The sequence below is a fragment of the Eschrichtius robustus genome, chromosome 13 (genome assembly GCF_028021215.1).
Source record: "Eschrichtius robustus isolate mEscRob2 chromosome 13, mEscRob2.pri, whole genome shotgun sequence".
NCBI lineage: Eukaryota > Metazoa > Chordata > Mammalia > Artiodactyla > Eschrichtiidae > Eschrichtius > Eschrichtius robustus.
This window is the reverse complement of record NC_090836.1, coordinates 44,147,989-44,163,377: the sequence shown is the minus strand read 5'-3', so window position 1 is coordinate 44,163,377 and position 15,389 is coordinate 44,147,989. Positions and strand designations below refer to the sequence as shown.

The 15,389-nt window shown below is 44.0% G+C and overlaps 1 protein-coding gene across 1 annotated transcript; it reads left to right on the top strand.

Moving 5' to 3' along the window:
• The first annotated feature begins 1,809 nt into the window (after positions 1–1,809).
• LOC137775802 (thiol S-methyltransferase TMT1A-like) lies at positions 1,810–2,257 on the top strand. Its single transcript, XM_068561949.1, has one exon. The coding sequence runs from the start codon at positions 1,847–1,849 to the stop codon at positions 2,255–2,257; it is 411 nt and encodes a 136-aa protein (XP_068418050.1). The 5' UTR covers positions 1,810–1,846.
• Positions 2,258–15,389: the final 13,132 nt, after the last annotated feature.

Below are 15,389 nucleotides of genomic sequence, written 5' to 3'. Positions count from 1 at the left end.
ACCAGCATCTCCAGTCCTGAACCCAATCATTCCATTTTCTAACCCCCCACTACCCTCCTTCACACTTTCTTTCCAGCTTGGACTCCTTGTACCCCTCCTTCTCTGGCCCCTACCCTTCAGTCTCCTCCACCTGGATAAACCCCCAGCCCTGTTTAGCCTAAACGCTGACCTTCTCTGCTCTAAACTGCAACGCCTCGTGAAGAAAACCGTATCCTCCAGATCCGGCGTCACCCCCGACTCACAGTCCCCAGGCACAGCTGCATCCTCTTTGCTGCTAAGGATTTCTCTCTGCCTTTGGTCAGCAATTTCTCCCAGTCCCCCTGGTTGCTGCTGCAAAGTTTCTTTACTCTCTTCCTATCGCCCACCCTGTACCCTACACCCTCGTTCTCAGCAATAGATCATAGCCTTCTTCTTCGCTGAGAAAATCAAAGCCCTCTGGTTAAAAACTCTCTTACCTTCTTTCCCCCACCTGAACTTACCTCCGCACCCATCTTTTCTCTCTGCCTCCGGGCTCTGAGGACAGACTGTCTCTCCACCTGCGCCCTGGATGCCAGCGTCCCACACCTCCTCAGATACGGGCTTCCATTCCGTGGCCACCACTCCCTAATACAGTCACCCTTTCTTTCTCCCCTGTCCCTCCCCCCCCCGCCCCCCCCCCCACTGCCTTCCATTTGTCTGCATGCACGTTCATTGGCGCTGTAGGAGTAGAAGCCAAATGTCAGCGGGCTGAGGTCTGAATGAGGTGAGGACGAGGAAACTGTGAGTGCCGAACACAATTTCTAATGGAGCCTGGCAGGAAGAGGAAGCGAGACGGGAAATTAACTTGAAAGGAAAGAAAACTCAAGGAAAGGATTATTGTAGGATAAGAGACTTGAGCAGGCAGATTGACAGAGGAGAAGGAGAAGGGCCACAAAGAGAGATGTTAAGTATGAGAGGGGGGCGGAGCTAATTAAGGGAACGAGGTGGGTGGGGGTGGGAGATGGATTTAAGAATGGGCTGCGGGGTATCCAGCCCTGGTGTAGAGGACAAATGCCTACGTCTATGGCAAGAATCAGCTAAGGGTGGACAAAGATCTAGATATTCCAAGGTGTGGGCAGAGGAGGCTAGTTCAGAGACGTTTCTACAGACTCTAAGAGAATGGCTATTTCTGCTTCCAGAACATTCTGTGGGGCTGTTCTCACCAAGTGCTCTACCCAATCATCCTATGCACGCACTTTCTCTGATCTCAGTCTGCGTGACAGTGACTCTCCCTAAAGGAGATCAGCAGTCTCCAAGGAAACCAGGCAGCTGCAGGTGAAAGGTGGAGACTCTGACTCCGCTGCACTTCCCAGCTACACGACCTTGCAGCTACCTTCTGTGAGACTCAGTTTCTCCTTCTGTAAAATGGGGGATTAAGAGTGTCTGCCTCATGAGTCCTTTTAAGTATTGAAGAAGATCATACAGAAAATGTACTTAAGGACTCAGTAAGCGGGAGTTGTTGCTGGCCTTGGAGCACCTGCCCATGGCGATTCCTACCGTCTCTTTTCTGGTAGGAGCCCAAGGAGGTTGGGACTTGAGACACCACTCCCCTTGATGTGCCCTTCATTTGACGACTCGGTGCTACTGGGGGGTTTACAGGGTGTTCCATTACCCGAGGTGGTGGCGCCACCCCCCACCCTGCTCCCATTCCTCCATCCCCCGTCCCCATGGCTCTCTTTCCTTCACGCTGCCCCTGGCAGTCCTCACCCACCCTCTCTTTCTTTCCGTCTGCATCCTGGCGTTTCCCATGTACCTGCTGGACTTTCTGGGCTTGTGGAACCGGATATGCAAAAAATCACTCCCCTACTTCTTGGCAAGGTTCACTGTGATGTACAACGAACAGATGGCGAGCAAGAAGCAGGAGCTCTTCAGCAATCTACAGGAGTTCGCAGGCCCCTCCGGGAAGCTCTCCCTGCTGGAGCTGGGCTGCGGCACAGGGCCCAACTTCAAGTTCTACCCGCCTGGATGCCGGGTGACCTGTATTGATCCCAACCCCAACTTTGAGAAGTTCCTGATCAAGAGCATTGCTGAGAACCGACACCTGCAGTTTGAGCGCTTCCTGGTGGCTGCCGGGGAGGACCTGCACCAGGTGGCCGACGACTCCATGGATGTGGTGGTCTGCACACTGGTCCTGTGCTCCGTGAAGAACCAGGAGCGGATCCTCCAGGACGTGTGCAGAGTGCGGAGGCTGGTGAGTGCGGGGCGTGAGGAAGGAGAGACCACCTTCACTGCGTGTTAAGCCGCTAGAGCATCGGGCTGCATAGTCGCCTGTGGGCTTCAGGCATGGCTCCCACAGGCCTTAGACAAGTCACTTCATCCATTCCTTTGATCACTGATTTATTCAACAAACATTTAAAGAATGCTGACTCTGTAGCAGCACTGTCTTTCCGGGGTGAGAAATGAGCCTCAGAGAGGTTAAAGGACTCGCACAAAGACAGATGGCTCATAAAAATGGCAGAGACACAACAAAAATCCAGGTGCCCTAACTTCTAGGTTAAGAAGACCTAGGCCAGAGATCTCACCAAGCCATCCCTCTAGTGGCTTCCAACCTGGGGTCACCTAAATCCCATCACAGACTCCAGTTTTCTAACGATGAGAACACTGAACCTCCCAGAGGGCTGCCAGAGGGTCTCCCTTCTGCAACAAATGAGAATGCGTTAAGTACACAGATAGCCATCTTCATTTATAGCATATGTTCTTCATTTTTCACCTTGGGGCCTCAGGAGTTATCTACATACCATTCTCTAGCCCTCTCCTCAAGCAACAGTCATTAATCATTTGTAGAAAATGAACAACTATGCTGGGAAAGAAAGGGAGAGTCAGGGCAGAGCAGTTCTCCAACGACATTGCAGATGGTATCACCTTGCATCTTTGGCCACTGTTAACTTTTCAGAGTTCCTTACGTCATTGTCTTTAATTAAAAAGGCAATTAATCAATGTGTCCTACTTGCTTAAAAGAATTCAAAAATTCAAGAGGAACATAGAGGGAAAAATGAATGTTCTCCCTTCACTTCTTTAAATCGCACTCCCCTTACCTGTCCCTGTAGGTCACTATGTTAGTGGGTGTCCTTCTGGTTTTTTTCTTTTTTAAATTCATGTTTCTCCTCCCTGGTGTTTGGCAGTTTGTCTATCTATCTCAAGTTTACTAATAATTACTTTCAGATTTCAAGTTATATTTGAACCAGTACTTCCCCATCAACATACCAGAAGTGTAGAGTCATGTGACACCCTCCACCTATTTTGTTTTTTATTTCCTCATCCTCATCCCCTCTTTCCTCTCAACACCGTCAGTCTCTCCATCCCATATCCTGGGCTTGGTTGAAATAATCTGTCATTTTAATTTCAACTTTCTGCTAAGGTTTTCCCCCTTGTCTTCTATTTCAAAGATCTTTTCTAATTTATAACATAGCTAAAAGTCAATTTATCATCATCCATTTACTTGCTATAGATTTTACTAGATTTATTGCTCTCCACTGCTTGATATGCTTTTGGTCTTCTCTTATCTTGAGATGTCTCTGTTTTCATTCAAATTTAATTTTCATTTGTCTTAACTACCTTCTTGAATAGGTTCCTGAGAAATGGTTCACGGATCTTGCAGATCTGAAAATGTCTGCCTTCTACCCAAATACTTTAACAACATTTTGGCCAAGATTCCTTCCCCCTGGAAGCTGTGAGTCTTTTCCAAGGCCCTGGGGCTTTCCAAGTTGCAGATGATAACTTCAGTGCCAGTATAATTCTCTTTCCTTTTCAGATAACCTGTTTTTGTTGTTGATTGTTTTATGTCTGGGGGTTTTTAGGATTTTCACTCTTTTTTTTTTTTTAAGTTCTGAAATTTCACCAGGGTCTAGGGTTCTAAGAACTCAAAGAACTCAAAGCTTCTGATGTATCTCCTCTGGGATCCAGCAAGAAACCAAACTTCCCCCAACCACTCATTAGCTGGTTAGCTTTTTATCCTATTGGTTGCATATCCCAGCAGGACAATGGGAAAAAGAAAGTCTCCCTTCCCCACTTCAGCCACCATTTTCCCAGTATGCCCCAGATATAGATGGATCGATGGACGGATGGACCCCTTATTTTCTCTCTTGCACTTGAATCCCTGTTTCCTGCATTCTATCTCTTCCTCTTTCTTAGTTTACCCCTTAGTTTTGATAGAGCATATCCTCCAGTAGCTTTCTGAGAAAGGTGAGGTAAATGTGTTGATAAAATGCATGTCTGAATATTCTTTATACTCAAAACTAATTCATAGTTTGTACAGCTGTAGAATTCTGAGTTGGAAAATGTTTTCCCTCAAAAATTTTAAGGTTTTCATTGTCTTCTAGCTGCTAATATTACTGCTGACAAGTTTGAAGTCATTCTGATTCTAGATTCTGTATATGAAACTTTTTTCTCCTCTCTGTAAGTTTGTAGAGTCTTCTCTGTTCCCAGTAAAATGATTTGTTATCTGTTGGAGATTTAGTGGTCCATTTCAACCCGCAAACTTATGTCCTTCAGTTCTGGAAGTTTTTCTGGGATTCTTTCTTTTTTTCGGCCCACCCCCCTTATATTTTCCTTGTTCTCTCTTTCTGGGACTCTTCTTACTTAAATGCTGGACCTCTTTGAACTGGCTCCCTAACTTTCTTATCTTTGATGTCCTATTTCCCATATTTTTACCCTTTTTCTCTACTTTCTAGACTCCTTCATATTCTTTTCAAAATAATTTACTCAAGTTTTCATTTCTGCTATCATAGTTTTTATATTTCCAAGGGTTGATTTTTTTTTTCTAACTATGCATTTTTTTATTGTATCCTGTTCTTGTTTCAAGAATAAACTATCTTCTCTTTTTCTTTGAAAATATTAATAAAAGGGGGATTTTTATTTTTAATATTTTCATCTCCCTACTTAGTCTCTGTTTTCTCCAGATTTCTTTTCCTGTTTGTTTTCTGAGCTTCAGTTTTTATGTTGGAGGCTCTTCTCAGATGACTATCGGTCCATGACTGATTACTCACATTTCCAGAGGCAGCACTAACAGCTCCATGAGCATGCATGAAGCATGTCAATGCTAGGCTCTCTGTAGAGTGAGCTAGCTAAGCTATTCACATGGAGAGATTCCAGTAAAAGTGTTTTGGGTCTTTCCTTTGCAGCTGGTCAGAAAAATCTTCCAAACTCCCTCCTGGAATCTGTAAGTCTGACTTCTAGCATTCTGGAAACCAAATGAGAGAAGAGGGCTGGGGGTCTCAGCACTTGCTTGTAAACTTTACTTCATTCACCATCTTTTCAGTAAGGTGTCTATGCCCCACTGTGCCTTGTTATAAAGACCCTCTGTTTAACCAACTCCAGAGAATAAAACTGAAGTCCTCTGTGGAGGTGGGGAGGAACAGTATCTGGCTGTTCTGAGGAGGGGAGGGGATTCCAAGGTCCAATGGCTCATAAATAGATTTCAACCAATCTTCTAGATTTTTTAAATCAATTTTATTGAAGTACAATTTGCATACAATAAAATGCATCCATTTTAAGTGTACAGTTGGATCTGTTTCGATAAAGGTATACACTCGCGTAGCCACCACCAAAATAAAGATATAGAACATACCCATTACCCGCAAAGGATTTCCTTGTGCCTCTTTATAATCAATGCCCACAACCCTAGGCCCCAAGCAAACACTCATCTCCTTTCTGTCACTATAGAATAGATGTCTCTGCTAGAATTTCATATAAATAGAATTATACAGTAAGTACTCTTTAGTGTCTAGCTTTTTTGCTCAACATAAGTTTTTTGAGATTCATGCTGTTGCATGGGTAAGCCTTCATTTCTTTTTGTCGCTGAGTAGCATTCCATCACATGAATATAGCACAATCCATACCTTTTATGGACATTTGAGTTCTTTCCAATCTGGGGCTACATTTGAATACCTGATATGAAAGCTCTTGTACATGCATTTTTTATGGACATACATTTTCATTTCTCTTGAGTAAATAAATACCTAGAAGTGGAGTTGCTGGGTCATAAGTAAACATATGTTTAACTTTATAAGAAACTGCAATGTGATTTTCCAAAGTGGTTATGCAATTTTACTTTTCTACCAGCAACACATGAACATTCTAGTTGCTCCACATACTCACTAATACTTGATATTATCAATAATTCTAATGAGGGTTTGGTGGATCTCATTGTGGTTTTAATTTGATTTCCCTAATAATTTATAACATTAAGCATATTTTCATGTGGTTACCAGCCATTCATGCATCTTATTCTGTGATGTGTATGATCAAATATTTTACCCATTTTTAAACTGGGCTATTTGTCTTCTTACCAAGCTGTAAGTGTTCTTTCTGTATTCTACATTCAAGTCCGTTGTCAAATATATAAATTATGAATATTTTCTACCAGGCTGACTTGACTTTTCATTTTCTTAATGATGTCTTTTGAAAAGCAAAAGGTTTTATTTTGATGAAGTCCAGTTTATCAAATGTTTTCTTTTATGCTTCATGCTTTTTGTGTCTTAGCAAAGAACTCTCTCTCTACCCCAAGACTGTAAAGATTTTCTCTTATGTTTTCTTTTGGAAGTTATATAGTTTTACCTTTTATGTTAATGTCTATGATCATTTATAGTTCATTCTTGTGTAATGCATCAAGTTCTTTTTTTTAATGGATACCCAGTTCTTCCAGGACCCTTTGTTGAAAAGACTATTCTTTCTCCATGGAATTGCCTTTTTGTCTTTGTCAAATATCAATTGACCATATATGTGTGGGTCTATTTTTAGATTCTATTCCATTCCATTGGTCTATGTGTCTATCCTTTTGCCAATATCATACTGTCTTAATTACTGTAGCTTTATATTAAGTCTTGGAATTAGGTAGCTTAAGTCCCCCAGCGTTAAGCTCTGTTAGGGTAAGTTTAGAGTAGTCTTTACTCTGGACTACCTTGGGCTTTCCACTAGTGCATGATCCTTCTGGGGTCTCTGCCGAGTGCCCCGGGTGTTTATGAAGGACTCGCCTCTCTGATTTGTTCTAACTTGAATGAGCTCTGAAAATTGTTCAGCTTACAACTCCCCGGTCATTCTTTGCCTAACCTCATGAAGTATCACTCTACGCATACAAGACTGGTTACTCAACCATGGACCCAGGGAGAATCCATGCAGATTTCTGAAGCTCTCTCTCTGTAGATCCCTTCTTTCTCCCAGCTGGCTTAAGAGTCAACTTTCTTGGGTCTAAGATAGTGTATTTAAAAACCTAGAGTTCCCCTCCCATGTGTCTCCTTTACTACTCACACAGAACACTTCACTTCTCACACTTCCGGTGGCCAAATGTATGGGAAGTTTTCCCCACACCAAGCAATTCTGCAACACCATCCAGATGTCCTACAGTTTACTCCATTCTGGCACTTATCCACCTAGAGATAGGGTCAGGTCCCAAGATTAAGGACTCAATCCCACAAAATTGCCCCCTCCCTTCAGCCACCAATCACAAGTCCAGGTTGTCAGGTGTGCTTCTGATTGATTTGCTATAAATCCGAGGTTCCCACGACCCCTTCCTCAGGTTCCATTAATTTGCTAGAGGGACTCACAGAACTCAGGGAAACATTTATGTTAACCAGTTTATTAAAGGATATGATAAAGGATGCAGTGGACAGCCAGATGAAGAAATACATGGGGCAAGGTGTGGGAGGGTCCCCAGAGCAGGAGCTTCTGTCCCCATGGAGTTGGGTTGCATCACTCCCCCAGCCCCATCCATGGATGTTTTTAGCAATTTAGAAGCTCTCCAAACCCCCTTCTCTTGGGATTTTATGGAGGCTTCCTCACATAGGTGTGATCAATTATTAACTCCATTTCCAACTCCTCTCCCCTCTCTGGAAGATGCGGGGGAGTGGAGATAAAAATTCCAAGCTTCTAATCGTGGCTTGCCATCCAGAGCTCACCCAGAGCCTCCTGAAAAGAACAAAAGATGCTCCTAGAGCTCTTATCACTTAGGGAATTATGAGGGTTATAGGAGCTCTGTGCCAGGAATGGGAGGTTGGGGGGCAGAGATCAATGTATTTATTTGTCTAGTAGCTCACAGTTAGTTACAACTTGTTCTACTTTCTAGCTTCCAGAAGTGTCCTGCCTTAACCCTTGCTGTTTTCTTTGTCTTACACACAACAGTTCTGCTATAACATGATATATACATTCCTAAAAATCACGGTACTATGTGTACATCAACTATACCTCAGTTTAAACAAAAGTTTTTTTTTAATCACCATACTGTGCAAAATCATGCAACAAAACCACAGAGCTTATGGAGGGGAAAAGGGCTTAGGGGCACAATACTCAAAAATGTCATCAGTGACCCGTTAAAAAAAGATAGGAGCCTAATAAAAACAGTAGCACAGTTTTACACATATTAAATGGCTAAGAAATACATAACAGCTACAATAAATAAAGCATTTTACCTGGAAAAAGACTTGACATTTGCTTGTGGACATGGGCACCGGAAGGGCTACAGCTTGTGAGTTATTGTGAAGTTATTGTGAGTTGTATGTTATTAGCAGGAGGAGGGTTACCTGAAATTTGATGGAAAGTTGTAACAGCTAATGTGGATGGGTGTGGGTTGTGAACTGAGGCAGGTGGTAGTTGTTTGAGTTGTGTGCGTTTTGTGTATTTCTACGTGGCTCAGTTATCCGCATTCACCCATGTGCCTTACACACAAAATTGTGCAAAAGCAAATGTGAAATTCACATTAGGCTCAAATCGTTCCATAATATATCAATCATGTTGAAATGAATTCTCATTTTCAAAACAACCAACTGTATTTGTATCCAAACAAAGTTCACTGCAGTTTTTGTGAGTTTCGGAGAGTAAATATGTGTGTTCAATCTGCCGTATTTATTTCTTTCCGCAGGTGACTCCCCCAAGTAGACAGTGGGACCTGCCGGAGTAAGGACAGGTGGCACTCTGTCAAATTTCCCCACTGTCTAACCCAGCATCTGACCCTCAGTGGGTGCTCACTGATGTTGGTTTAATAGAGTTCCAATGAAAGTTGTTCTTTGGCCATTTAATGCATCAAACAGACAAAATATTTGTGTGAATTTATGAAGACACACTATTTAAAATAGGTTCCCATCTCCAGGAGATGCCCTTAACTTCTTGGAACATACAGCAGCCAAACATTCTAGCTGGAATTTCTCCGGTCAGCAATTCCTCAGCCTAGCTAGACACTTCTTATTTGAAACCTGTCAAGAAAGAGCCAGAATGTTCTGGAAGGGGCTACTTTCTTTCAGCCAACATTACAGCTCCCACAGGCCCATTGGCCAGAGAGCTATCCCTTCCTCATACCTCTGTGTACACAGAACTAAAAAGAAAGCAGTAGGCACTGCAAGGGCCTCTGCATCTCAGGAACTTAAGACCTGCCCTTTGTCAGTCAGGTTCCAATAGGGAGAAAATGGTCACACTAGTTATTTAAACAGAAAGAATTCAATGTAAAGAATTGTTAACTAAGTACAGAACTGTTAACTGTGTAACTGAAAGAGAACCCTAAGGTATCAGGGAACTGGCACTGACAGAAGTAGATACTGTAACTAGGGCTGAGGGAACAAAGGGAAGAGGTTAGAAGTGTTAAAACTCAGAACCTTAGAGGAGGGGCCCCTGAAACGCAGAACTCTGGGGCAGAGGCGCTGCTTGGCTGGCACTGATACCTCTAGTAGGGGGCAGGATGAAACTGATTGATTCTTCAAGTGTTGGGAAAACTGCCAACTGGATTCAGCTGCTGCTACAGGAAGGCAGGGCTGCTGCCAGGGTGAAGACACATTGCTGGGGCATTGGGTGCGGACCGGAAGCCCACAGAAAGCAAACACCCTGCAGTCTCCCTCTGGCACCCCCTACTGGCAGATCCTAACAGAGCCAGCTGGAAAAGCCAAGTCGCAACTCCACATTGGAGCTAAGGCACAATAACAACTATTACACCCGTCAACTGGCGATCCCATCTACCCGCCATCACATTTTCCTGAGCTGACTAAACCAGCCCATCGTTTGGGCATTTGCCCCATATCACCCCTCAGTCCTTCAGGGAGAGCATCACTAGCACAGCCCGGAAAACAATTGCCTTAGTCATGGGTTGAATTAATGGAGATGCCTTGTTATTGGCTTTCTCACCGAGTTGTGCAATAAAAGTATCTTTGCAGTTTCCATTCCTGCCATCACTCCTGGTAAACAGCAGGTACGCCTTAAATGCTCCTTGAATAAAAACAAACTTGTATTCAAATATATGCTAGTTAAATCGAGTAATTTGCCTATTAAAGTACAGGCTCTCTTTTTTAAATGATAATATGCCAATTTCATTTCAGTGTGGCATTCAAATTAGGTCAACCCTTTAGAGCTACCTGGTTTCCAGTCCTAGCTCAACCAGTTACTAGAAGTGTAACTTTTAACAGTCTCCCTGAGCCTCAGTTTATCTCTGATATCAGGAAAACACCTACTTTGCAAGATACATTAAGGATTAAATGAGAAAGAGAAAACAACCTACACAGAGCCTGGTACATACTAGGTATTTCATAAGCAGTGAGTGTTTTTATTATTGCCTTAGGTAAACATGCAGAGGGAAAGGTGTAGCAACATTACAGCTGTAATTATATTTAAAAGAAAACAGGCGCACAGAGGGGAGAAACTGAAAGGAAATACACTAAAATACTAAATAGTGGTTGTATCTGAGTGGTAAAATTATGGATGACTTTCCTCTTTTTCTGTTTTCCAAATATTAATCATGCAGTTTGGAACATTTAAAATGGCAAAACAAGAATCATTGTGAAGGACAAGTTTTGAGAAAAACCTCCCAAAGATCAGGAAAAGTAACAATTCATTGGTCAGTAAAAAGTCTAAAATGTCGTCTGCCTGCCTGTATTATTCAGTCCCAATGCTATAAGATGGGGCCAAGGAAAGCAGGCATCCACGCCAGAGAGCTGTAGGGCTAGGGAGTGACGGGTGCTTGTCTCTACACAGAAGAGGGCATCTGTGCTGGAGGCAGTGGCTACAAGAGGAGATGATGGATGGGAGAAACCTAGAATGAACCATGTGATGTTGGGATTGATATTGAAGGTATAAGTGTAGACTCATGGCCTTCAAATTAGACAGATAAATTAAAATACATAGATTTAAGCTGTGTATGTGTGTATACATATACATATATGTGTGTGTATATATATATATATATATATATATATATACCCTATCTCCCTTCACCGATGTCTTAGATTCAGTAAACTATTGTTTACTCGTTAAATACATCATATATTTCCATTAAAAGTCTCATTATGCCCATGTTGTCCACCACCTGAACAGGTTTTTTTTTGTTTTCTTTTTTTTACTTATTTATTTATTTTTGGCTGTGTTGGGTCTTCGTTTCTGTGCGAGGGCTCTCTCTAGCTGTGGCAAGCGGGGGCCACTCTTCATCGCGGTGCACGGGCCTCTCACTGTCGCGGCCTCTCTTGTTGCGGAGCGCAGGCTCAGTAGCTGTGGCGCACAGGCTTAGTTGCTCCGTGGCATGTGGGATCTTCCCAGACCAGGGCTCGAACCCATGTCCCCTGCATTGGCAGGCAGACTCCCAACCACTGCGCCACCAGGGAAGCCCCTGAACAGGTTTTGCAGTCACTAGTCCAGAAGGTTAAAGCTTGAAGGTAACGTTCTGTTCCTGGCTTAAGAGTCAGAAAATCACTGACAACATTTCAAAAGCTGTGAGCATACCTACTGCCCAGATCTTGGTTTCTAGATACCATCCTCCACTAAAAGAAACTAATTTCCCTCGGAGAAATGACAAATTCTAGGGCTGGGACAGATAAATCACAAGATGAGTCAGGACTATCTTGTTCCAGAAAGTTGGGAAGTGCTTAAAGAATGGAGGGACTATATCAAAAAGGACACAGAAGCCAGCTTGAAGGGGTTCCCACTGGCCAAAGCTGAGATAATCTGAGCCTCAAGATAAATAATAAATAAAATAGGGATCCCTGAGTCTATACTAATATAAATAAATAAATGTGGAGTAGAGACAGGGTTTTTTTTTCCCCTACAGAAGATGCCCACTAATAAATGTAGAAGTAATCCTGGATTTGTCAACCATCATAGTAATAATTAAACCAAGAAACATCAGCGACGCTCGTGGAGGAACTTTGGTGAGGATCAGGATATTTACATGGTCCCAAAGTGTCTTTCCACAAAGTGGTTTTTTTTTAAATTTTATTTATTTTATTTATTATTTATTTTTGTCTGCATTGGGTCTTCGTTGCTGCGCACTAGCTTTCTCTAGTTGTGGCGAGCCAGGGGGCTACTCTTCGTTGCAGTGCGCGGGCTTATTGCGGTGGCTTCTCTTGTTGCGGAGCACGGGCTCTAGGTGTGTGGGTTTCAGTAGTTGTGGCACATGGGCTCAGTAGTTGTGGCACACAGGCTTCGTTGCTCCGCGGCATGTGGGATCTTCCCGGACCAGGGCTCGAACCCGTGTCCCCTGCATTGGCAGGCAGATTCTTAACCACTGCGCCACCAGGGAAGCCCCACAAAGTGCATAAATTTAATTACAAAAAGGAAAAAAGCACTTTACAATGGAGAAAACCGGCAGACTATTATAAAAGTTAACATCACCGGTAATGGGACAAATTGAAATTGTGCGCTGCCTGATAGGATACAGGAGGGGGAACACAGCATCCCTTCTGTGGTACTCCTGGCCAAAATGCATACTCATGAGGAAACATCAGACAAACCCAAATTGTGGATTATTCTACAAAATAACTGGCTTATTATCATCCTCAAAAGTGTCAAGTTCATGAAAATCAAGACTGAGGAACTGTTCCAGATTAAAGGAGACTAAGAAGACATGAGACCAAATGCAGTAACAAGATTCGGAACTGGATGCTTTCGCTACAGAGGATATTACTGAGACAACTGGTAAAATCTGAGACCCCCTCAGACTGGGGTCTGCGGATTAGGTGGCAGTAGTGTATCAATACTAATCTGGTTTTGATGGCTCTAATGTGGTTGAGTGAGAGAGAGAGAATGCCTTTGTAGGAAATACACATTAAAGTATTTGGGTGGTAAAGGAGCATCAGGTCAGCAATTTGCTCTCAAATGGTTCAGAAAAAAAAGTTCTTCGTACTATTCTTGCCACTTTTCCATAAGTTAGAAATGAGTCAGAAGAAAATAAAGTTCAAGAAGTTTATTTCAGCTGTGGCCAAAAGCTCTGACTCTTTATCTCAAAGATAAAAACAAAGGCTGCAGCCAGTTCGGTCAGCCAAACCTGTTTGTTTTGACGGTTGCGGACAGACTGCCAGGCATGGGCTGGGCAAACAGCTCAAGGAATCAGACCAGAGGCTTGGAGGGCTGGGATGGCAGCTTTGGCCATGGCTTATGCAAGGAAACTCAGCATGGAACACTTAGGAAGAGCTCAGAAACATATGGCGTCTGGGACTTGGGGTAGGAGGAGAAGCAAACCAGGATTCTTTCCACACCCCACTAGACCAAACCCCTCCCATCAGACCCCAAAGGCTCAGAGAAGGAGGAGTCTGGGGGAAAGAAGCGGGGAGGGAGAAGGAGAGGGAAGAGAGGACAGTCTTGGATTTCTGGTATTGTCACATTGTTGATACAATAAATATATATATATATATATATATATATACATATATATATTTTTTTTTTTTTTTTTTTTTTTTTTGGCTGCGTTGGGTCTTCGTTGCTGCGCGTGGGCTTTCTCTAGTTGTGGCGAGCGGGGGTTCCTCTTCATTGCGGTGAGCGGGCTTCTCATTGCGGTGGCTTCTCTTGTTGCGGAGCACGGGCTCTAGGCGCGTGGACTTCAGTAGTGTTAGCACGCGGGCTCAGTAGTTGTGGCTTGCAGGCTCTAGAGCGCAGGCTCAGTAGTTGTGGCGCACGGGCTTCGTTGCTCTGCGCCATGTGGGATCATCCCAGACCAGGGCTTGAACCTGTGTCCCCTGCATTGGCAGGCGGATTCTTAACCACTGCGCCACCAGGGAAGTCCCAATAAATATATATTTAATCCATAAAAAGTCACCAAACTTTGTTGTCCTTGGACCTCTATGCCATTCCCCAGTGTTGTGTCCCCAGCAGCAGTGGGCAGGGCCCTGCTGATGCAGTAGACAGGGGAACCAGGAGAGGGCTGCCTTTGAAGCAGGTGTCCCAGCCACCAGTCACTGAGGGATTGTGAGGTTTGGTTTTTTTGCCATCCAGCAAAGTTGCTGCTTCATTTTTTGCGTATTTTAATAGGTTTAGTGTTTTCCCTGAGATAGTTCTGCAAATTTCAAGAATGGAAAAGAAATAAATGTTTGTCCATGCATATCTCCTCTGTGTGACTATGAGCTGCTATAGGTGAGAGCTGTGCAAAGTCAGCCTCAAGTAGCATTGTTTTATCCACTCTTTCCCAGTCCCTAATAAAGGCTGGGCCACAGCCAGTGCTCAGTGAATGCTTTGTTTCTGTGTGTGTGTGTGTGTGTGTGTGTGATTTAATGGACTTTTTATTGCATGTCTAGGTGGCAGAGATAAATCCCATCACCACACAACTTCCCTCCATTTTTCCACCTGCAAAGGCTCTCTGAGGCATCTCATCCCAAATCATGTGTTGTATGTGAATGTCTGGAGTGTGTTTAGTTACTGAGAGATGGGTAAGCCATAGTTAGATGCCCTTAGAAACCAGTCAGTTCCCAGCTTCAAAGAAGCAGTGGCTCCTAGCGATAAGAAGCCAGGCACGGGGGATCTGCATAGTGTAGCTAAAATACTGAACGTTGCAAGAGATGCTCATCTCCACCTAAGCTCACCCAACACATGGGCACTGTCCATTGTGCTGAACGGTCACATTTTGCAGAGACAGGGAAGGGCAGACCCCCTGCCCAGAGTCACGGGTATAGGAGAGAGAGTTCAAAGTAGGAATTTCCACATCTCAGATGTTCACCAAAGCCTAGAGAAAGTTCATCTGGGTCTTCATTGGAGATCACTGATATCTAGATGAAGAAGAGAGGCTCTTGGGGAACCAAGACAGGGCTCTGGACGTCACAAGCTGGATTCAGGAGCTCTGATAGAGATGAGGCCACCCCCAGACCGGGCCCAGCCCCAGGGCCAGAGGCCGCACCCCCAGCAGCAGCAGCTATGAAAGCAAAGCCTTCTAGGGCTTGGCTGGGTCCTTTTAAGCCTGTTCTATCTGAAAAGCACCTACATAATCACAAAGCCCATATCAACAACACCTTCAGCCCACAGACCTGGGGGTACTCAATTCAGCCCCAGGGGCCTGCCTTCCCAGCTCCTGAGATCCAGTTACTGGCAGCGGGCGTCGCCTTGTGATAAGGTAGCAGCTAGACACGCGCCTGCTCCTGCCTGGGTCCACCAACTGACCCCAGTGTGACCTCCCTCCTCCAGGACGTGGGCTTGACTCATGCTTC

Bases quoted from the DNA above. Each gene is read 5' to 3' on its own strand.
- LOC137775802 (XM_068561949.1), top strand. From the start codon at position 1,847: ATGTACAACGAACAGATGGCGAGCAAGAAGCAGGAGCTCTTCAGCAAT.